This window comes from Perognathus longimembris, chromosome 12 (assembly GCF_023159225.1).
Source record: "Perognathus longimembris pacificus isolate PPM17 chromosome 12, ASM2315922v1, whole genome shotgun sequence".
Classification (NCBI taxonomy): Eukaryota; Metazoa; Chordata; class Mammalia; order Rodentia; family Heteromyidae; genus Perognathus; species Perognathus longimembris.
Window position 1 is genome coordinate 43,417,162 of NC_063172.1, and position 22,792 is coordinate 43,439,953.

Below are 22,792 nucleotides of genomic sequence, written 5' to 3' on the forward strand. Positions count from 1 at the left end.
GAATTTTGGAATGTCCTTTCAGAATTATTTCCCTCTTTCCCTCTTCTTTGAACTCATGTTACATGTAATTATTTACAATCTTTTGACAACTAAAATGCTAAATTTATTTTTATATAACCTAATATAGAGACATTTTTACTTTAATTTTTTGCAGTACTGGGATTTGAACTCAGCACCTTGTGCTTGCTATTCAGCACTCTACCACTTGAGCCACACCTCAAGGCCTTTCTTCTTTTATGTTATTTTTCAGCCTAATGCTAGCCTCAGACTGCAATACTCCTATCTATATCTCCCATATATTTAGGATGGCAGGCTCACACCACCATGTCCAACTCTTTTTTTGACTGAAATGAGTCTCACTATGTTTTTGTTTACCATGAGTCTCCTGATCTTTCCTTCTAAGTTGCTGGAATTTCATGTGGCCAATATTATTGTTTTTAAGGACACCTTTTAAAATTGTGTATATTTAACCCAAATTTTATTGAAATATTTACTTAATTTTCATTTTTAATACTATTAGCATTGCTGGGATAAATCTCTGTATATTCTTTATTTTCCTTAAATGTATAATTGTTAAAACAAAGGAGATCTTAATGCATATTGTTTCCCTCAGTACTAATGTTTGAGCTCAAAGCCTTGTGCTTGCTAAGCAAATACTATACCACTTGAACCATACCTTCAGACAATTTACTTATTCGTTTAATTTTTGTAGCACTGGGGCTTGAACTCAGGACCTAGGCACTGTCTTTTCACTTTTTCTCTCAAGGCTAGTATTCTACCACTTGAGCTATAGCTCTGCTTTTGGCTTTTTGCTGGTTAATTGAAGATAAGAATCTCTTGGACGTTCTTGTTCAGGATAGCTTTGAACCACAATCCTCAGATCTTAGTAGCTCTGATTATAGGCATGAGCCACTGGCACCTGACACACATAATTAGAAGATGAGGACATTTAAGCTCTATAAAAATACTGAAAGGTAGAATGTTTTAGTGAGAATGAGAGATCTCTTACATTCTTCCTGCTTAATAGTATATGATTTTATGAAAATACAATTAAAGTAGTATAGTAATTTTTTTCTTCTTTTTCTTGTTCCTGCTTTTTCCTCCCAGAAACGGGGTTTGAACTTGGGGTCTGGTGCATACAAGGCAGGTGCTCCATCTCTAAACCATATCTTTAGCCCTTAGTGTGTACACTGATCATTTTTTTTTATTGTCAAACTGATATACAGAGCGTTACAGTTTCATAATTTAGGCATTGGATACATTTCTTGTACTGTTTGTTACCTCCTCCCTCATTACCCCCTCCCCTCTCCCCATTTCCCTTCCCCCCCATGAGTTGTTCAGTAGATTTTCACTAAACAGTTTTGCAAGTGTTACTTTTGTAATCGTTTGTCTTTTTTATACTGTGTCTCTCGATTTTGATATTCCCTTACAGTTTCCTAGTTCTAATACCTGTATACATGGTTTCCACTGTACTCAGATAAGATACAGAGATAGTGAAGGTACGACCACAGGAAGGGCATACAAGAGGATCATTAATAATAGAAGCTATGGTTTCACATTGCATGTTGAAAGTAATTACAACAGTGATATAACAGTGGTTTCCATAACATGGAGTTCATTTCACTTAGCATCATCTTTTGTGTTCATAAGGGTATAGCTATTGGGCTCTTGTGATCCTCTGCTGTAACTAGCCTGAACCTGTGCTAATTATTCCCTATGAGGGAAACCATAGACTCCATGTTTCTTTGGGTCTGGCTCACTTCACTTAGTATAATTTTTTCCAAGTCCTTCCATTTCCTTGCAAATGGGGCAATGTCATTCTTTCTGATAGAGGCATAAAATTCCATTGTGTATATGTACCTCATTTTCCTGATCCATTCGTCTACTGAGGGGCATCTGGGTTGGTTTCAAATTCTAGCTACGACAAATTGTGCTGCAATGAACATTGTTGTGCTGGTGGCTTTAGTGTGTTCTTGTTTGTGGTCTTTTGGGTAGATGCCCAAAAGTGGAGCTGCTGGATCATAGGGGAGCTCTATGTTTAGCCTTATGAGGAATCTTCATACCACTTTCCAGAGGGGCTGAACCAGTTTACATTCCCACCAACAATGAAGTAGGGTTCCCTTTTGGCCACATCTCCTCCAACATTTGTCATTGTTAGTTTTCTTGATATAGGACCTTCTTACTGGGGTGAGATGGAATCTCAGTGTTGTTTTGATTTGCATTTCTTTTATGGCCAGTGATGTAGAGCACTTTTTCATATGTCTCTTGGCCATTCTCATTTCCTCATCAGAGAAGTCTCATTTTAAGTCTTTAGCCCACTTTTTGATGGGGCTATTGGTTCTTTGAGGTTTTGTTTTGGAGGAATGTAATTTTTTTAGTTCTGTATATGTTTTAGATATGAGGCCTTTTTTCGTTGTATGGCCGGTAAAGATCTTTTCCCAATCTGTGGCCTTTACACTGATCATTTTTGAGACAGGTGCTTACTCTCCCAGTGCACAGCTGGACTTTGGTTCTCCTATTTTTTTTATTTTTTATTTTTTGCCTCCCTGTAGCAGAGACTGCAAGCACATGTCAACCATCGCCATTTTCTTCCATTGAGATGGAGATTCCTGGACCTCTCAATCTCAGCCTCTCATGAAGCTAGAATGATAAGTTCATGCTACTACAACCAAGATATTTGAGAAAGGAGTCATGTAAACTTTTCTGCCCATGCTAACTTTGAACCACGAGCCTCCTGATGTCAGCTTTCCAAGTAGCTAACATTGCAACTGTGGGACCCACTGGCACTCAGCTTAAAGTAGTATTTCTTACAGACGGAAAACATTTCATTCACAATATGGTAGAAGAAGGAAAGGGGAAGAGTACGCTAGAGGATCAGAAGAGAGTTAGATAAAAAGCAGAAGTGGGTATCATCGATCCCAGTTCAAGGAACGCACAGCTCCATTTCCTCTTTGTTAAGAGAGCCTTACATATATTAGAAAGCAATGATGCCAGTCATAAGCCATCCATTTTGTAGACAAAACATTTGCACTTCCTCATTTTCAAGATTACCTTCCATTGTTCCAATTTGTCATTGTCTGTTTTGAATGCAATAATCAGAATTAAATACTATAGGTTTAGTATCATTTATCTGAAATGCTTAGGGCTAGAATTTTTTTTGATTTTTTTCAATTTTAGAGTATTTATATATAGATAAGGAGATATAGGAATGTGGCTCAAGTCTAAATGCAAAATTCATTTATGTTTCATACTTTATATGCATAGCCAAAAGGCAATTTTATACAACATTTTAAGAATTTTGTGCATTAAACAAAGTTTCATGGTATGGAACTTTCTGCCTATGCTGTCATGTGAGCACTTAATAGTCTTTGGGTATTGGCATATTTTGGATTTTTCATTTCAGATTAGGGATGCTTAGTTTGTCTGCCTACTACTTGCAACTCATTGGTGTGGGACACAGTCAGCATAGTCTTCATGTTCAGGAAACACATTTAAAAATCCAGACTGAAGGTTATTGCCCTACTTGTATTTTCCCTGAGAAGTACTTATATGTACAAGTTTGCTATTTTTCTTCAATCATCATCTCACAGGGCTTTTAGCTTGTTAGTTTTATCTGAAGGATGAAAGCAGTTTCTACCTTCATTCCCAGATTCTCAGTTAAAGACTATTTTCAGGTCAGTGAATCTCTTGAGTGGGAAATTCTTTCATATTACACAATATTTCATTGCCAAGAGTCCACTAGTCCAGTGTAGAAATAAAATTGTTACCTTTGACTATTAATGTTGCCAATTATTAGCTTGTAGTACCTTCTTTGCCTTCCAAATCTTCACATATTAACAGAAGCTGAGAGAACCTACCAGAAATTCCTGTCTTTCACTGTCCCTAGAATAGTCTTTTTTATTTAGTGCTAGTCCTGGGCCTTAAACTCAAGGGCCTGGCTGCTGTCTTTGAGATGTTTAGCTCAAGGGTAGCACTCTACCACTTAAGCCACAACTCCCCTTCTGGCTTTTGGGTGGCTAATTGAAGATAAGAGTTTTATGGGCTTCACATATTGGGAAAAGATCTTTACTGACCGTACAATGGACAAAGGCCTCATATCTAAAATATATGCAGAACTAAAAAAATTAAATTCCTCCAAAACAAAACCTCAAAAAACAGGCTGGTAAAGAAGTGAAAAGCAGGGCTGGGAATATAGCCTATTGGCTAGAGTGCTCACCTTGTATGCATGAAGCCCTGAGTCCGATTCCTCAGCACCACATATATAGAAAACAGCCAGAAGTGGCACTGTGGCTCAAGTGACAGAGTGCTAGTCTTGAGCAAAAACAAGCCAGGGACAGTGCTCAGGCCCTGAGTCCAAGCCCCAGGACTGGCAAAAAACAAACAAACAAAAAAAAAGAAGTGAAAAGTACCTCTCTGTTTTCCTTATGCTTAAGTAAAAAAGGTTGTGTAGAATATTGATTACTGGTAGATTTAAAATATTTATAGATTTTCCAAGCTACATTTTTCTAGAACATTCATTACTGTTTGCAAATGTGAACTACTGTTATTATTCTTTTCTGTTATAGATTGATGTTATTGAAATGGTAATCATTTAAAAAGAGACATTCATTTTTTGGACACTTATTCTGCTAAGATTTTTTTTCCTTAATTTTGAGAGGAATGGTATGGGATTTAACTCAGAGCTATATGTTCACATTAGGCAAGTGCTCTGCTACTTGAGCTATGTCCCTAATTCTTCTATTTTTCATTTATCTTATAAAATTTTTGTGTTTTTTTCTCCTCAGACCAGCCTCTAACCTCTAACCTCTCTGCCTCCCAAATAGCTATGATTACAGTGAACCAGAAAACCTGCTTGTTTTTGGAACGGGGGCTAATTATGATTCTCCTATCTGCCTCCTAAATAGATGAGGTTATTCGTTAAAGCATTCTAAGAAATGTGGTGACTTTTTAATGAGATGCATTTAGACCAAAACTATCTGATATTTTAATCTGGAGCTGGATGTAGGTCTTCCAGGAAAATCATAGAAGTTGATCTTTTCTGGACAGGCTGCAGAGATGATGGATCCCCATTTAGAGCTCTGTGTGTTCATATCAAAGTCATGTGCTAGCAAGAATAAGTTATCCCTGGGTCCTGGAAATTTTCAATTGGATATCTGAGCTCTCCTTTCGTCTGAGAATTTCTAGTCATTAGCACTAGATTCTGCTATCTTCAAACACAAATTCTCTCATTTTGTTTTGAAAAGGCTTTAGGATTATGGTTTTGGATTCTGTTAAATTTGATAAAATCCTTTTGCTAAAATTAAGAACAAAGAAACTAATATATCTTCTATTTAAGTAGATAAAGAATTACTGACACTACAAATGGATTCTACAAACTAATTCCACAGGAGGGGTGGGTTGTCTTAAGGGGTATGTGGAACGTCCTGTAGGTGAGAATATTTTGAAATATGCTGCATTGTTTGCTGAGATTACAGGTTACAACAGTGTAACTTGTTCTTTATACCTAAGACTTGACTAGTTTTCTCCAAATTTTTTGGTGATACTACTTACCTTACAAAAAGAAATCTTTCTTTAATTTAGTCTCCTGGGGTTTTTTGTTGTTGTTGTTTTGTTTTGTTTTACAAATTCAGACAGGAATCAATTCACTAACTTGAATTTTATATTTGTCTTATGCCTTAATCATTACATTTACTCTGGTTTTTTTTTCTGCTTTAAGTGATTTATTTGGACCTAATGAGTAAATAAACTCTATGACAAATCTAAGCCTGTCAAAAATAAGCAAACAAAACACACCAAAAAATGCACATGTACAATGCATTTGCTTTAACGATTATAAGAAAAAGATGTTTGAATTGTTACTATATAGCTTTAGGAGATATTTTTATTTAGTTCCTAACTACAATAGATAAAGGATAAAAAATTACTTCCTAAATTACCCAAAATGGTGAAGGTAAGTATTAATAGACAAAAAGTCTAATGTTACTTGTTTTACATGACAGTAAGCTTCAAATATAAAAATATTAGGTTCTTACACTTTGAAGTCTTCAAAGAAGGTATTTTCTGTGTCTATGATGTCTTTTGTTTAAGTCAGGACAGTTGCATCACATAGTAATGCTAGTTGTTTTGCTAAATGTATTTCATATTCCCCCATGTAAATAGTAAGCTCCTGTCAATAGACATAGAGGAGAGTGCCTGTAGTGCTTTCTCATAATGGTCAGGCAAAGCTCATATTTATGTGACAGTTTCTGTGTTTCATTTTACAGGTGGGGAGTATTAAGCGGGAAATGACCTTCACGTTTCAATCAGAGGACTTAAAGCGTGACTCTAGTAAAAAAATGTCTCATCACTTGTTCCCCTTGGCCATGGAAGAAGATGTGAAAACAGCAGACACCAAAAAAGCCAATCGAGTCATTGACCATGAAAAGGAAAACACTCGATCCATTTGCCTCCTTGAACAAAAACGAAAAGTTGTTTCTTCCAATATTGACGTTCCTCCAGCAAGGTAAGAGAATGTTTGACCTTGTGTTCTTCTGCCCTGGGGAGTTGGTGGAGAGCATGCAAATCTCTGCCAGGTCTGTCTTCAGCAGAGTATAACTTAACAGGGTTTTCTGCCAAGCAATTTTTTTCTAATGTTTTTGTGAAACAGAGCAGTTGGCCCTGTTCTTCAGAACTGACTTTGAGGCTACCATATTTGAAACTTCAGAAGCTTTAGAAAAAGAAAAGACTAAATGAGATTTAGGCAGAAAAGCAATAAATAGAATAAATTTCTTGAAAAGAAAGAAACAATGAAATAAAGAGTTGATAATGCTTAAAAGTGAGGGTACCCAGGTATTTTAGTCAGGAGTGGACAAAATGTGACTATGGACAAATTCAGTCCCTGGCCTCTTTTTTTTGTGGCATATCAGCTGATATCAGCTGACAGTAGTTTTACATTTTTAAAGAATTAAATAAAAGAAGAAGAAGAAGAAGAAGATGTGTCACAGGATACAGGTAGCCTGCAGACTAAAATGTGTAAAAATATTGGGTGATCTCAGGCTGCTGTTACTGCAGTCCTTTTGAGACAGATTTACTTTGAAAATTGGCCAAGAGAGTTTATCTGAAATATCAAAAGACCTTCCTCATATTACAATTTTATTTAAACTGTATCCAGTAGCACAGAAGCAAAGGAGAATATTATGGCAGATTGCCAATGGCAGGGTGGAATAGAACATACAAACTTTTACTCATTTTCTTGCTTGTTTTCATTTGTTTCACCTAGGAAGCAATTTCCACACTGGCAGGGGTGCGAATTTTTCCTGTTTATGGTATATGCTTAGTACCAGAACAATCTTATTTATGTTTTAGGAGCTCCATTATTGTCAGATAAAGGGAAGAATGGGATTACTGTAGCATGGAAAATTTTAAAGCACTTGTTTGGGAAGATTTACATTAGTTCAAATGATGCCTGATAGCTAATGAAGAAAAAAAAAACCACAATTATTTGGTAAAGGACTAAATAATTGTTTCTACCTGGTCACTTTTTTGTAATTAGAATTTATATTTATTTCCATATTAAATTGAGAGTATCTTCTTTTGGAAGTTATATGTTATTCTACCTTGTTACCAAATTTGTTATACTTTCTAAAATTCTAGGCCTCTGTTTTTATTAGACTTTAATTGATAGTTTCATATATTTATTACTTCTGTTCAACTACTTGAAACTTTGCTTTTTTTTTCTTCATAATAATAATGATAAATTGGGCTGGGAATATGGCCGAGTGGCAAGAGTGCTTGCCTCGTATACATGAAGCCCTGGGTTCAATTCCCCAGGACCACATATATAGAAAATAGCCAGAAGTGGTGCTGTGGCTCAAGTGGTAGAATGCTATCCTTAAGCAAAAAGAAGCCAGGGGCAGTGCTCAGGCCCTGAGTCCAAGGCCCAGGACTGGCAAAATAAATAAAAATAATAAATTAAATAAAAATAAAAATAATAAATTATTTAGTATTAGTTTCTTTCACGGTGGCTTCAATGTGAAAAGTTTTAATATGCTTTAAACAGGGTAGGCACTTCAATTTGTACCTGTTATTTGGTTGACACATAGAACAAATGGCGTGTTAATAATCTGAAATGTGAAAAGCTATGCCTTTATTTTTTCCCTAAGTTATACTTCTCAGTGTTAGTTTCATGTTAACTTCAGTTCAATTTAGAACTTACTCTATGTAAAATTTTCATTAGACTGTAGTGTTGAAAGACCTGGAATTAATCCTTTTGAATTGCCATAAATTGTGTCAGGTATATCTTTGTTCTTTAATACCACATTACTTACAGTAGTTTCTGGGAATGACAATGAAAAGGGAAGGAAGGGAAATGTCTTTTGCCTTTGTGGAATTTTTTTCCCACCTCCTTACATTTGTTGAACACACATAAGAGCATAGAAATGAAGCCAGTGTTATTGTGAGGTTCATAAACAGTGGGGGGATAGTAATTAGGTTTTAAATCCACTAGTATACAGAAAAAATTTCCTCAATGACAAGGTGTAATTTAGACATATTAATCTATTACGGGAAATGCTACTTAAAGCTTCATTGTTTGAGGTTTCCACTTACACACTTGCTTTCATTGCTATGATTAAATCAAAAGTTTGTCAGTGGTCGGCAAAGTATTTTATTAAAGTGGTCATCAAAGAATCAGAAATTATGTAATGTACCTACTATACCTCAGACTCTTCCTACTTCTGTTTGTAATCATAGAGTTATTTAGCAGATGCCAACTTTCTGTTTCTATCTAAATTGATCAGTATTTAAGACAAAATTCAAGACAGAATTCTTATATGAAATAGTAGGAAATATATGACTTTTTATTAAGGAGAAATAACTACAACTGTTGGCTGTATAAAATATGAAGTTTGAATGAGAGTGTATTGAACTGATTGTTTTAAGGAAATCTATACATTTATGTTTTAAAAGATAATATATACTAAATATATATCATACATATAGATAAGATATAAGCTGCATGTTTATGTTTGTCTACCTGATTACTATAACTTGTTCTCTTGAATCCAGTTCTTAGAGACAGACTACCTGGATTAAGCCAAATAGAATATTACTAGTGTACCCCTCTTCAAAATCAGTTTGTTGTGATGTGTCTTATTTTATCTTTTTCCTACTTCTACTGTATCTGCAAGTTTCGTCAGACTTTACTTTCTATGGTTTGTAAAATGAAACAAGTTTATTTTCTACAGCTTGTACAACGAAAACACGATACATTTAATTTTCCCATATAATTAAGAAGGTCTTAGAATCACTTTCCTACTTTAAGCTCTGTACCTCACTATGGTGAACATCATTGATTTCATTTCCTGTCTCCAGTCACCAGACATTAGTACTTGGCAAAAAATATGAATTAGAGAGGGAGCTTATAGTTGAATCAGAGACCAGCACTTATGTGGCTCCACTAATATACTTACATGGCTGTCTCTGATTTGTAATATTTTCTAATTTTCTGTTCTTTTATTAGAACAGGATAAGTTTGTAATTAAAGGAAAATCTTTAATGTTAAGAGGGTTGATAATTTGATACAATTACTTAAAATTTTGATTTTATTTTCCTAGTATCTGTTTCAAGTAAGGGAAGAAGGGGGTGGAGAAGCGAGAACACTATCTGAGGTTTACTTTGCAAGTATCCTATTTGTTTGCCCATTTTCTGAGGACCTGTTTAAAAGTTGTTAATTTCAGAAAGCACAACTTTATTACTCCAGATATGTTAATCTAGCTGTCAGGAAACTGCATTAGTACCCTTGCTTTGTTGTTGCTGGGAGCAGTTTGTGTTGTTGTCTAGACATAAATGCAGAAGGTGCTTTCAGAGATCAGTGGATAGCCTTGGTCAGTTACTGTCCTGTTGTCAGATGTCTTTGAGGCTCAATCTCACAGTGGCCCTTCTCCTTCCTATTATTGTTTTTTTTTTCTTTTTCTTTAATGTATTAGTGTGTTGTAGACTGGGCAGTGGCCTGTCTCCCCACCCTTTGGCAGCTCTGGGCTATCAGTGCAGTCCACCTGGAATTGTTTTTTCAAGAGTGTCCCAAGCTTCCTTTGACAAATAGTAACTCATGAAGGAGTCCAAGGATCCAAAGTCATTGTGTTTTGAGTCATGAGAGAAAAGAAGACAAGCTATCTCTTCGTTCTGAGTTGTGTGGGCTTTGTAGGGACAGTCATAATGGAGGAAAGTCCACCCAACCCTTGACGTGATTGTACTACTGGATTGATTTCAGGAACTCAGTGTTTACTTTGTAGAGGGCAGAGGGGAGAGAGGGTTGAGATTGAGTTAATTCATTAATCATGATTTTTCCTAAATCATAATGTGTTTGTTAATCAATAAATTAAAGCAGAAAGAGTGTTAAAGTGCACTTGTATAGTTAGCATTTATCTTTGGAGCTCAAACTCTATCATTGGCAGAAAGAAAGATCCTCTTAAATTGTAAGAATATTGGGAGTAGTAATGTGAATTGATGATAACAAGTACTAAAGTTGTCCCCAGTCCTAACTGTGGGAACAACCATCTCTTAAAGACTGATGTCTCTCAAAAGTTTTGTTATTTAGTAATTTAGGAGTGCCTGGTTACAAAAGATAAAACTCAGTCCCCTCCAAAAGGGATTGTGAATTGAGAATAAGAAGTTAGCTAATTATAAATGTGTAGTCTTAAATGTTTTTAAGATAGCTTTTGGAAAATAAACTGTTCCTCCTTATGGAAATTGGGAAAAATAGCCTTTAAGAGTACGAAGACTAGCCAGGTGCCAGTGGCTCAAAACTGTAATCCTAGCTACTGAGGAGATCTGAAGATAGAGGTTCAAAGTCAGCTTAGGTAGGAAAGTCTGTGAGACTCAAGTCCAAGTAACCACCAAAAAAGCCCAAGGTTACCTGAGTTCAAGCCATAGGACAGACAGACAGACAGACAGACAGACACACACACACACACACACACACACGAGGTATGGCTCAAGTGTTAGAGCACCACCTGTGAGAAGAAAAAAAAAGTTCAAAGACAGGAATTTAGAGATAGAAATTTTTAAGATTCATCCATATTGTTACCTATGTCACTCAATACTTCATTTCTTATCATCATATAATTTTCCGTTCCATGGATATAGCACATCTTATTTATGTACTCAACAGTTGAGGGACACTTGAGATTAGAAAGGTAGTCAGTAGCCAGATCATGTTAAGTGATATTGTGTTACATTTTAAAATTATGTTTTAAGTGAACAAGAGGGATTTGCAAAGGAGAATGATGTGAGATTATTTGTATTTTGGAAAGGTTGCACTCGATCTTCCACTTAGAGTGGGATGGAGGGAAATAAGAATGGATGTGGAAGACCAGGCAGGACAACAATGCACTAGTGCAGAAAAGGTATTACAGAATGTAGACTGAAGTGAGAACAGTCCAGGTGAACAGAAGAAAACAGATCTGAGCTACATCTTTGAAATAGAAGTGAGGTTTCTTGGTTGTGAACAGTGGAAAATGACCAACTATTTTAACAAAGGATAGATTTAGGTGTTGCTTCATTAGGAGTTGTTGTTTGGTTTTGCTTTTTTTTTTTTTTAAAGCCAGGTGCTAGTGGCTCAGAACTGTAATCCTAGGTACTCTGGAGACTGAGATCTGAGGATTGAGATTCAAAGCCAGACCAGGCAGGAAAGTCTGTGAGACTGTTATTTCCAATTGACCACCAAAAAGCCAAAAGTTAAGCCATGGCTTAAGTAGCAGAGCACTAGCCTGGAGCAAAAAAAGCTCAGGGATTGTGCCCTGAGTTCAAATCCCAGGACCGGCATAAAACAGCAACAATAGCAAAAAGGACTATCAAGAAGCTCCTGTAGTCACTAGGAGAAATAGAAGGTGGACCAACTACAAATGTGCTTCTTGGCTTTGAATATGAGATGATGATGATGATGATGATGATGATGATGATGATGATGATGATGATGATGATGATGATATGTTTAGGAAATCCTGCAGATTCAGGAAGCAAATTTAGCCAATAGTTAGGTATGAAATAAAATTGAAAGATGCCTATTATATGTACATATCATGACTTCCATTACTGAATAAATGAAAGATCTAAGTAAGTTTCTCATACCATATGAATTTTTTTTTTATCATATCTATTAGTGTTTATGGGAGAACATTATTTTTTTCTCAGTAGGGACTGTGATGCTTTAAAACACATTGACAATTGTAATATTTAATATCACTTGCTCTCTAATCATTAACACACATTCAACATTTAGGCAGATATGATGAAATAACCCAGATCCCTGGTGCATGGCATGATATTCCATTTTTACCAGCCATCACTATTTTAGAGGTGCTGATGCTTAAATTTGCTGGAATTCATCCAAACAGTAATTACAGTCTGCTCATGCAAAGTAATAACTGTCTTCTAATTATAACCCTAAAGCTAAAGAAATCTATTAGCAAACCAGTTATAAGAAGGTAAAAAGTTGGCCAAAATATTCCCAGACCTAACAACAGTTTATTACAACATTAGATTGTTAGTTTGCTATTAAAAGAGAGCAAACCATATGGTTGGTTTTGAAGGGTTTTTAAATATAGTGATGTCATATTTATCACTTGCTGGATAAAATGAAGCCACCTTCTTGTTAGATGCCATTCCAGAAGTCATATAGTTTAAAAGGACGTCAGAAACTCAACCTTTGAGTTCAGAGTTAGAAGTGATGAGCCATGAGCCACATTCTGTGTGTACAATGGAGAATTATGAAATAATTGGGCTACCATGTTTAATGCTTGAGTCTCACTTTTCTCCATTCTCTTTTATGTATCACATACTGTTTGTAAGAAGGTCTTATGTGTCAAATTTGGCATTAACTGATATAAGGAAATGTGACCTTTTATTTGTGGATCTCAAGGCTACCAGTTTCTGGAGAAAATGTTCAGTGTTTTAAATGCATTAGAAGCTTTTCAGGTCTCAAACTGTATAACCAGTATGAAACTACTGAACAAAACCACTTTAACACTTCAAAAAATCTCATTTTCTTTTAAAAAATATATTAGAGCTAGGTGCTGGTGGCTCATGCCTTTAATCCCTGTTACTCAGGGGTCTGAGATTGAGGATCTCAGTTTGAAACCAGCTCGGCCAGAAAAGAAGCTCAGGGACAGTTCCCAGGCATTGAGTTCAAGTCCCACAACTGACCAAAACCAAAACAACAACAACAAAAACCAACCCAAACATATTAGGAGGGGAATATAAATGTTATCAACCATGCTAGAAAAATACTGATACTATATAACTTATGGATGCTCTTTGAAAACTGAAGCCATCTTCATTAAAGTAGCTTTGACAATTTTTTTCCAGGCAACATGTATCCAGTAGTTTATGTTAGCAAGTAATTGCTTTCTTGCTACAGTCTGCTTTTTACTACACAGCAGCTAGAATGCTGAAAATGAAGTGATGGAGAAGATGGTAGGAGCCAATACAATTTAATGACTTAATGCAACACATTGTACCATTTCGTTTGGCAGGGGATTTAGATCCTGAAGTCAACAAGTAAATAAAGATTAGAGAGCCAGGCACTGGTGGCTCACATCTGTAATCCTAGCTATGCAGGAGGCTGAGATCTGAGGATTGCAGTTTGAACCCCAGTGGGACAGAACAGGCTAAAGCAAGAGCTGAGAGTCCCTGAGTTCAAGCCCCAATACAAGGCCAAAATCAATGAATGAATAAAAGCTATTTCTCTTTTTGCAAGTGCCTGTCAGTGATTTCTGAAATTAAAATTCACATACGCTGACATTCTGGCCTAACACAATGAAAAGGTCAGTTAGGTAGCACTTCTCTTTCCTTAACGACCAGTGATAACATTCATGTTTCATTTATTCATTTATTATTACATTGGAGCTTGAACTCGGAGCTTTGTATTCTCCCTTAGCTTGTTAGTTCGAGACTGGAGCTCTATCACTTGAGCTATACCTGTACTTCTGGCTTTTGGCTGTTTAAATTGGAGATGAGTCTCAAGGAATTTTTTGCCCAGACAAGCTGAACTGTGATACTCAGACCTTAGCCTCCTGAAAACTCGAATTCCAGGCATGAGCCACCAGTGAGGCCTGGCTTTTATTTTCTTACTGAGAACTTAAAAAAGTTTGTGTTTTGTGAAACAATACAAGGCTTATAAAGTTTACATATATGTGTGCATATACATATATATGGACATTATACTCTTATTGTACTTATTTAAAATATAACAATAAATTTCCAATAATTGTGTACAATAGTCCTTTATTATGAGCACACGTTAGTACATTGATTGAACTTGTACATGAGGACATTAGAATGTGCCACTTATTTGGAATTGTAGAATTTTAGTCATTAATGTGAATTAAAAAATAATTTATATCATTTTGCTATCAATGAAGGATATTTTCTCTGGATTAGCTGTGAGTTACAAAGTAAAATGCTCAAAGTAGGAAATTTCCTCACTCTGAAGCATCATTTCCAAGGAGCACTTAGGTAATTAGTTAATTCTTTCCTGTGGGTACGATTTTTGACAATAAATTGGAGAAGATTTAACAAGCCACCAAACATCAGGTGGAGCAGTAGCCCTACCATGAGGTAACCATTGGTTTGTTGTACAGGGTGGATACATGGGAGTAGTCCACAGTGCTGAGCAGTGCCATTTTCTACTTTTGTGGTACCTACCCAGGCTAGAGATAGCCTCTACAGAAATGGTTTATACTTATATTAGATGCAATATCTTATTTTCCCCTATACCTCTTTCAAACTTGAACAATTAGGTAATAGAAATAATTTGATTCTCCCGCACCTCACTTACCTCTGCCAGATCTCCATTTTCATAATAAGAAAGGGTAAATAATAATTAACATACTAAATCATTTATTCATTTCAAAAGAATATATTTGAGTAGCACTGTCTAATAGAAATTTAATGTGAGCTACATAATCCTATAATTTCAAATAGCTACCTTAAAGACAAGGAAAAGAAATGAAAAAATAGAAGTTAACCTGGTATATCATTAGTATAAAAAGTTTTAATGAGCTATTTTACTTCTTTTTTTTTGCATGCTAAATCTTTAAAATCTGTGATATATTTATTTCTACAGCCCTTATCAGTTTCACACTGGTTAGTGATGTCGGTAAGAGATGAGGCAGCCTGAGTGTAAAGCTTAGCTTAACTGCCATTCAGCCCAGTTTCTCATTTATCCCAGAGGCAGCAGTTTCTCCATTTCACAGACACATGAAGAAAATGCCATATCCAAATTCTAGGAGAAGAATAGAACCCCTCTGTCAGTGTTTGTTGTACTTTGTGAGGGAGGAAGGAACATCCCCAGGAAGGACAGAGGTGCAGCAGTATCTGTGGGTGATGGACTATTTAGGTGTAGATGGCACCAACCAGACATAGTTGAAAGCTGCAGCATGACTCCTGAATGCCTCTGAAGGGAGAATGACCCTACTTGTATGTAGCTGATGTTTTATACAATTACATCTATTAGATAGCTGTTGAAATTCCAGCTAGATCAAAGTCTAAACAGGTATTGATACAATTCTGATCCTTTAAGAACATAAAAACAGGGCTGGGAATGTGGCTTAGAGTAGAGTGCTTGCCTAACATGCATGAAGTCCTGGGTTTGATTCCTCAACACCACATAAACAGAAAAAGCCAGAAATGGTGCTGTGGCTCAAGTGGTAGAGTGCTAGTCTTGAGCAAAAGGAAGCCAGGGACAGTGCTCAGGACTTGATTTCAAGTCCCAGGACTGGCAAAAACAAAACAAAACAAAACAAAAAAACCCAAAATAATAAAAGCAGATGGTTATCTAGAGTTTTAGAGAATTCACATCAGTTTCTCAGACACTACCCCAAGTAGCAACCATTACAGTCGTTTAGACATAGCAAGTAGACATGCTTTAGGTTGAGTTATCACACAATGCATTTTCTCTTGCTTTTTTCTTTATATGCACTAGCAATAAAATAGCAAATCAGTGAATACTGCTTTTAAACTTGGAAATGCAGCAAATATGACAATTAGTTTTAAAAGATGTTGTATTTAACAAAGGGTTTGTTTTGCTACTGGTTTCCATTGTGGCTATTTCTTCTTTCCACATTAACTTACGTGTTTCTTTCCTATAAATAGAGCTCTTGATAAGGAAATATTAAGAGAGCATGACTGGAGAGTTAGTTAGCCTTAGCTTAGGATTCTTACAGAGTTAGATTTTTATCTTTAGGTATGGAGAACTATTTGGGTGCTACCATTTAATTGGCATTTCAAAAAAAAATCTGATAGCCTGTGGAGATGAGAAGGTAGGGAAGAACATGCAAGTTTTGACATGGACAGCAAAAGGAATGGTTAAGAGGTCAAGGCAGAAATCTCAGAAACAGTTGTGAAATCTTAACCAGGACAAAAACACAATAGTAGGGGCTGTACTCAAGAGAGGGTGAGGTCCAGTTGCCATAGACCTTGACAAGAAGAAATCAGGTGATACAGGGTACTCAGGATGATTCAAGAACTTTTGTCTGGGCATCTGGTTGGAGGAAGTGAATAATGATGCTAGTGAAATCATAAGTAATTCAGGAGCAATACAAGAGAAAGTAGATGTGGGTGGTGGAAAACAGGGATTTAGTTATTGTCATATGGGATTCAGGATGCCTTTAGCAATAAAACACTTTGATTATGTTCCCCACCACAAGCCTACAGACTTTAAGCAAAAATCAAATGGACAAGCAGGGCACCAGTAGCTTATGCTGAAATTGTAGCTACTCATTATGCTGAAATGTAGAGCATCTAAATTCAGAGCTATCCTAGGTAGAAAGGTCTGTGAGACTCCATCTCCAACTAACCAGCAAAAAGCAGATCTGGAGATATGGCTCAAATGATGAGAGTACCAGCTGAGCAAATGAATAAGCATGATACACTAAGTTCAAATCCCAATACTGATGGGGAAAAAATTCAAGCAAACAAAAAGTGTACAGCATCTTAGTCTAAGCATAATGTAAATAATTTTACTAGAAGTACAATTATTATTATTAAAATAGCTAGCTTTAGAAAGGCCAGAAGTGTTTGCTCTTTTAAAATACTTGGTTTTAAAATGGTGCTGGCAAAACTGGTTCAACACCTGCAACAAACTAAAACTAGATCCTTATATATATCACCCTGCACCAAAATCAATTCCAAATGGATCAAAGACCTTGAAATAAAAACAGATACCCTGAAAACACCACAAGAAGGAGTAGGAGAAACACTTGGGCTCCTTGGCACAGGACAAAACTTCCTTAGTAAAGGCCCAGAAAGCTAAAAATCAAAGAAAGGCTGGACGAATGGGACTGCATCAAACTGCAGAACTTCTGCAGGGCAAAGGAAATAGCTTGCAATATAAATAGAAACCCCACAGATTGGGAGATCTTTACAGGCCATACAATGGACAAAGGCCTCATATCTAAAATATATGCCGAACTAAAAAAATTACATTCCTCCAAAACAAAACCTCAAAGAACCAACAGCCCCCTCATCAAGTGGGCTAAAGACTTAAAAAGAGACTTCTCTGATGAGGAAATGAGAATGGCCAAGAGACACACAAAAAAGTGCTCTAATCAATGGCCATAAAAGAAATGCAAATCAAAACATTGAGATTCTATCTCACCCCAGTAAGAATGTCTTCTATCAAGAAAACTAACATGACAAATGCTGGAGGGGATGTGGCCAAAAGGGAAGCCTACTTCATTGTTGGTGGGAATGTAAGCTGGTTCAGCCACTCTGGAAAGTGGTATAAAGATTCCACAGAAGGCTAAACATAGAGCTCCCCTATAACCCAGCAACCAGACTTTTGGGCATCTACCCAAAAGACCACAAACAAGAACATACTAAAGCCACCAGAACAACAGTGTTCATTGCAGCACAATTTGTCATAGCTAAAATATGGAAGCAATCCAGATGCGCCTCAGTAGACAAATGGATCAGCATAATGTGGTACATATACACAATGGAATTTTATGCCTCTATCAGAAAGAATGACATTGCCCCCATTTGTAAAGAAATGGAAGGACTTGGAAAACATTATACTAAGTGAAGTGAGCCAGACCCAAAGAAACATGAACTCTATGGTTTCCCTCAGAGGGAATAATTAGCACAGGTTCATGCTAGTTACAGCAGAGGATCACAAGAGCCCAATCACTATGCCCTTATGAATGCATAAAATGATGCTAAGTGAAATGAACTCCATGTTATGGAAACGAGTGATATATCACTGTTGTAATTGATTTCAATATGCCATGTGAAACAGTAGCTTCTTTTGTTGATAATCCTCTTGTATCCCCTTCCTGTGGTTGTCCCCACACTCACTGTATCTCATCTAAGTACCCTGGATACTGTATATACTGGTATTAGAACTAGGGAAGTGAAAGGGAATATCAAAATCAAGAGACAAAGAATAAAAAGACAACTCCAAAAGCAATACTTGCAAAACTATTTGGTATAAACCAACTGAACAACTCATGGGGGAAGAGGGAAAAGGGGAGGTGGCAATGAGGGAGGAGGTAACAAACAGTACAAGAAATGTACCCAAGGCCTAACATATGAAACTGTAACTTCTCTGTATATCACTTTGTCAATAAATAAGAAAATAAATAAATAAAAATAAAAAAGAAATGTACTCATGGCCTAACGTATGTAACTGTAGCCCCTCTGTACATCACTTTGACAATAAATAAGTAATAAAAAATACTTAGTTTTAAAGTAAATAGCCATCAGTCTACTTCTTGATTTTCATATATTGTCTTTCTTTTCTTGAGGCAAGCTTTACTTTCACAACTTACTTTCTAAATGATGAAAGATTTTGGTTGTTTGTCCCCACTCAGTATTTATTGTAACAAGATTTGGCAAACATTCTCTAATGTAAAGAAGTATTTGTCAACAGTTCTTTAATGAAACTCATGAATTCAGCTTTCCTTAGAAACCCCCAAATACAATGCATCTCATAATACATTTAGTTTACTTTGCTTCCCTTTTGTAAGAATTAGAGCTAAATAAGGTCATTTGCTCTTTTTTATATCCAGTGTTCTATATGCATTTTTTAAAATGTGAAGTTACCCACAGAATGGGAGGTTTCATCAAATTACAGTAGAAACCTTTTATTTTTTTCTTCCTTTAACTGTTTATAGGTAGGATAAATAAAAATAATCTTTAATGTTGCTTGGATGTGAGAGCAGTTTTTACTGAGAGTTCTTTCAAGGCTACTGGAACACATAAACACATACACATACACACACAACTGAATCTTAAGCACTGGTAATTGTGAACTGTTTTTGGAGGAAATGTTGTTTCTAACCACAATTGACAAATATATTAGCTCTGTGGTTTTCAAAATATCATCTTGGTTCCTTGCATATGCAGTGTGGCTTCACAGAAGCAGATCTTGCTAATGAGGGTAGCAAACTCACTGCCAGAGTGCCAGACAGCTGTGCCACACCTATGGGGAGGGCAGAGGTGCAGAGCACAGTGTTTAGCCTGGGATGTGCCTTGTAACCATAACAGAAAGCATGGCTGCCCATTGAAAGCTATATTTAAGAAATCTGTCCCCCTACATGTTTACTTTTCAGACCTAACATGTTTCCCTTTTGATTCATTCCCAACACACAAGGCAGTTATTTTTCTGTGTATCTACAGGTAATGTTACAACCTGAAATTTTAGGTTTGGAATTGAAGGGAACTAGAGCTACACATCTAAAAGATACATTTTTGCGACGTAGCACCCATATGTTAAACCTCAACTCCACCTTCATATTGGGTTAACAACTCTCCATTTCTTTTCTTTTCTTTTCTTTTCTTTTTTTTTTTTTGGCCAGTCCTGGGCCTTGGACTCAGGGCCTGAGCACTGTCCCTGGCTTCTTCCAGCTCAAGGCTAGCACTCTGCCACCTGAGCCACAGCGCCCCTTCTGGCCGTTTTCCATATATGTGGTGCTGGGGAATCGAACCGAGAGCTTGATGTGTTGGAGGCAAGCACTCTTGCCACTAGGCCATATTCCCAGCCCTCTACCTTTCTTTGTATGCAGAATAAACAAAGTAAAATTCACAACTTAGAAAAACAATCTTTTACAATTAAAAAAAAAGTCTTTTGTTTTCAGTTGCTGAAGAATGTGATTTCTTTTTGTAAATTTTTTTACAGTTTCCTTCATTAGGCCATGGGTACATTTCTTATACTATTTGTTACCTCCTCCCTCATTTCCCCCTCCTCCCTCCCCTGTTCCCTCTCCCCTCATGAGTTGTTCAGTTGGTTTACACCAAATGGCTTTGCAAGTATTGCTTTTGGAGTCATTTATCTTTTTGTCCTTTGTCTCTCAATTTTGATATTCCCTTTCACTTCCCTAGTTCTAATACCAGTATATGCAGTATCCAAGGTACTTAGATGAGATACAGTGATAGCAGCAGGGACAACCACAGAAAGGGGATACAAGAGGATTATCAACAAACGAAGCTACGCTTTCACATGGCATATTGAATGTAATTACAACAGTGCTATAACAATCGTTTCCATAACATGGAGTTCATTTCACTTAGCATCATCTTATGCATTCATAAGGGCATAGCGATTGGGCTCTTGTGATCCTCTGCTGTGACTAGCCTAAACCTGTGCTAATTATTCCCTCTGAGGGAAACCATAAAGTCCATGTTTTTTTGGGTCTGGCTCACTTCACTTAGTATAATTTTTTCCAAGTCCTTCCATTTCCTTACAAATGGGGCAATGTCATTCTTTCTGATAGAGGCATAAAATTCCATTGTGTATATGTACCACATTTTGCTGATCCATTTGTCTACTGAGGGGCATCTGGGTTGCTTCCATATTTTAGCTATGACAAATTGTGCTGCGATGAACACTGTTGTGCTGGTGGCTTTAGTATGTTCTTGTTTGTGGTCTTTTGGGTAGATGTCCAAAAGTGGGGATGCTGGGTCCTAGGGGAGCTCTATGTTTAGCCTTCTGTGGAATCTTTATACCACTTTCCAGAGTGGCTGAACCAGTTTACAAGGAATGTGCTTTCTAAGAGTGAGAGCCCTCATGAACAATATTTCTACAGAGAATTTAAAATGGCTTAGAATATCAACCTGGTGTATAAGATGGCACAATTTGGGGTTTCTGCGGTTTAATCTTAAGGAAATCCCTGACCTTGTTCCCTGTGTCTACAGGTCCAGGCACCTCATGGGCCTCTGCCACATGGAAACTCTGGCTGTGTCTGTCAGCTCTACAGGTAGTTATAGTGTTTCCTTTCTCCCTGTGCTGTTGGTCTAAGGCTGACTAGAAAAAAGCAAACAAGAAAATTTGGAACTTCCCAAACTCCTTCAAATATAGTCAGCCACTTACTAATCTGCTACGGTTAAAAAGAAGCAAAATCCTATTCTATAACTGTAAAAGTCTCAACCCCTGTTTATAAAATGTTAGTTTGATTACTATGTTACTAAGTTAAATGCTTGATATCCTTTTAAGCGACAGTTATAGATATTAATAAAAGTAATTTCCTCTCACCAATGTATCAGACAATAATGTGCATTTTCTTTGTGTAAATTTTGTGTATCTTAACTATTCTGTGAAAGCAACAAAAGATACAGAGCAGAGATGACTCATTCATTCATAAGCTAAGCTAGCACATGTATTGACCACATTTTCTGCTCTAAATATTGGTTTCATTGTCAGTTCACCAATATTTTGAGGTATATGTCGAATGCCTACTTAGAGTCAGTAACAGTTGTGACATACTGTCCCAGGGTTTCACTGTAGAATCTGTAGAACCCAGTCAACTTTTTTCCTTTATTATTTAAAGCACATACTTCCCTGTGGTGGTGGTTGGGGGGGGGGGTGGAATGCTCTTTAAAAATCTGATGAACTGAGTTCTTAGCTAGTACAATAGGTTTTGAGAGCTCCTTGCTTCATTGATCACATCATGAGAAATGTCACCTAGGAGTGACAAACAGTAGCCATTGGACCCACAAGAATACAGCCTTTAGTCATCTCCTACCCTCTGAGCAAGCATGAGGCCAAGCAAACACAAAGCAAGAATAGGTTTCCATAGATGTGCCTGGTATTCCAGGGCTCAGAATTTTCTATATTGTCGCTTAATTGAGTGTTGCTGTCCTTGGGAATAGGAGACATTATTATGTTGGAATTATGCCCACCTGACAGAGGTTAATAATGTTCTCCTCTTTTGCTCTCAAAACTGGCAAGCATGCCAGTTTTCGAGTCTACTCCAGCATATGTAGCAAAACCCTAGAAGTTCTGCTCACTGTTTGAAATGTAGGAAAATTGCAAAAATGAGAAGCTATTTCTGCATGCATAGTATTAGGCTAATGTCACATCTAAAAATGACCTAGTAGCAGAAGCAGTTGCCATTAAGATTCTTCTCTGTTTGGTATCAGCCTTGTTCTTTACCTGCTCCAATCAGAACCAGGCAGAACCAGTTGTCTGTGGCTCAGAACTGTAATCCTAGCAACTCAGGAGGCTGAGAACTGAGGATAGAAGTTCAAAGCCAGCTTGAGACTCTTATCTCCAATTAGCCAGCAAAAAGCCAGAGGTGGGGCATTGGTTTAAGGATTGAGTGCCAGCCTTGAGAGAAAAAGCTAAGGAACAGAGCCCAATCCTTGAATTCAAACCCAGTATCACACAAAAACCAAACGAACAAAAAGCTAGGCAGATTTCCCTGTATTTACAATCACATGTCAAGGCTGTGAGACAGCTCTCACCACTCTTAGTAATGGGATTTTATCTCCATTTTGTTGAACATCCATTTAGATGCAGTTGGATTCAAAGGAGCTA

General features: G+C 36.8%; 1 protein-coding gene across 1 annotated transcript in view; it reads left to right on the top strand.

The window, feature by feature from the left end:
* The window catches only part of Znf704 (zinc finger protein 704), a 192,674-nt gene that overhangs the window by 42,005 nt on the left and 127,877 nt on the right, over positions 1–22,792 (top strand). The window contains exon 2 of the mRNA XM_048358983.1: positions 6,264–6,502. Within this exon, the coding sequence (XP_048214940.1) occupies positions 6,264–6,502 (239 nt within the window). The remainder of the gene's footprint in view (positions 1–6,263; positions 6,503–22,792) is intronic.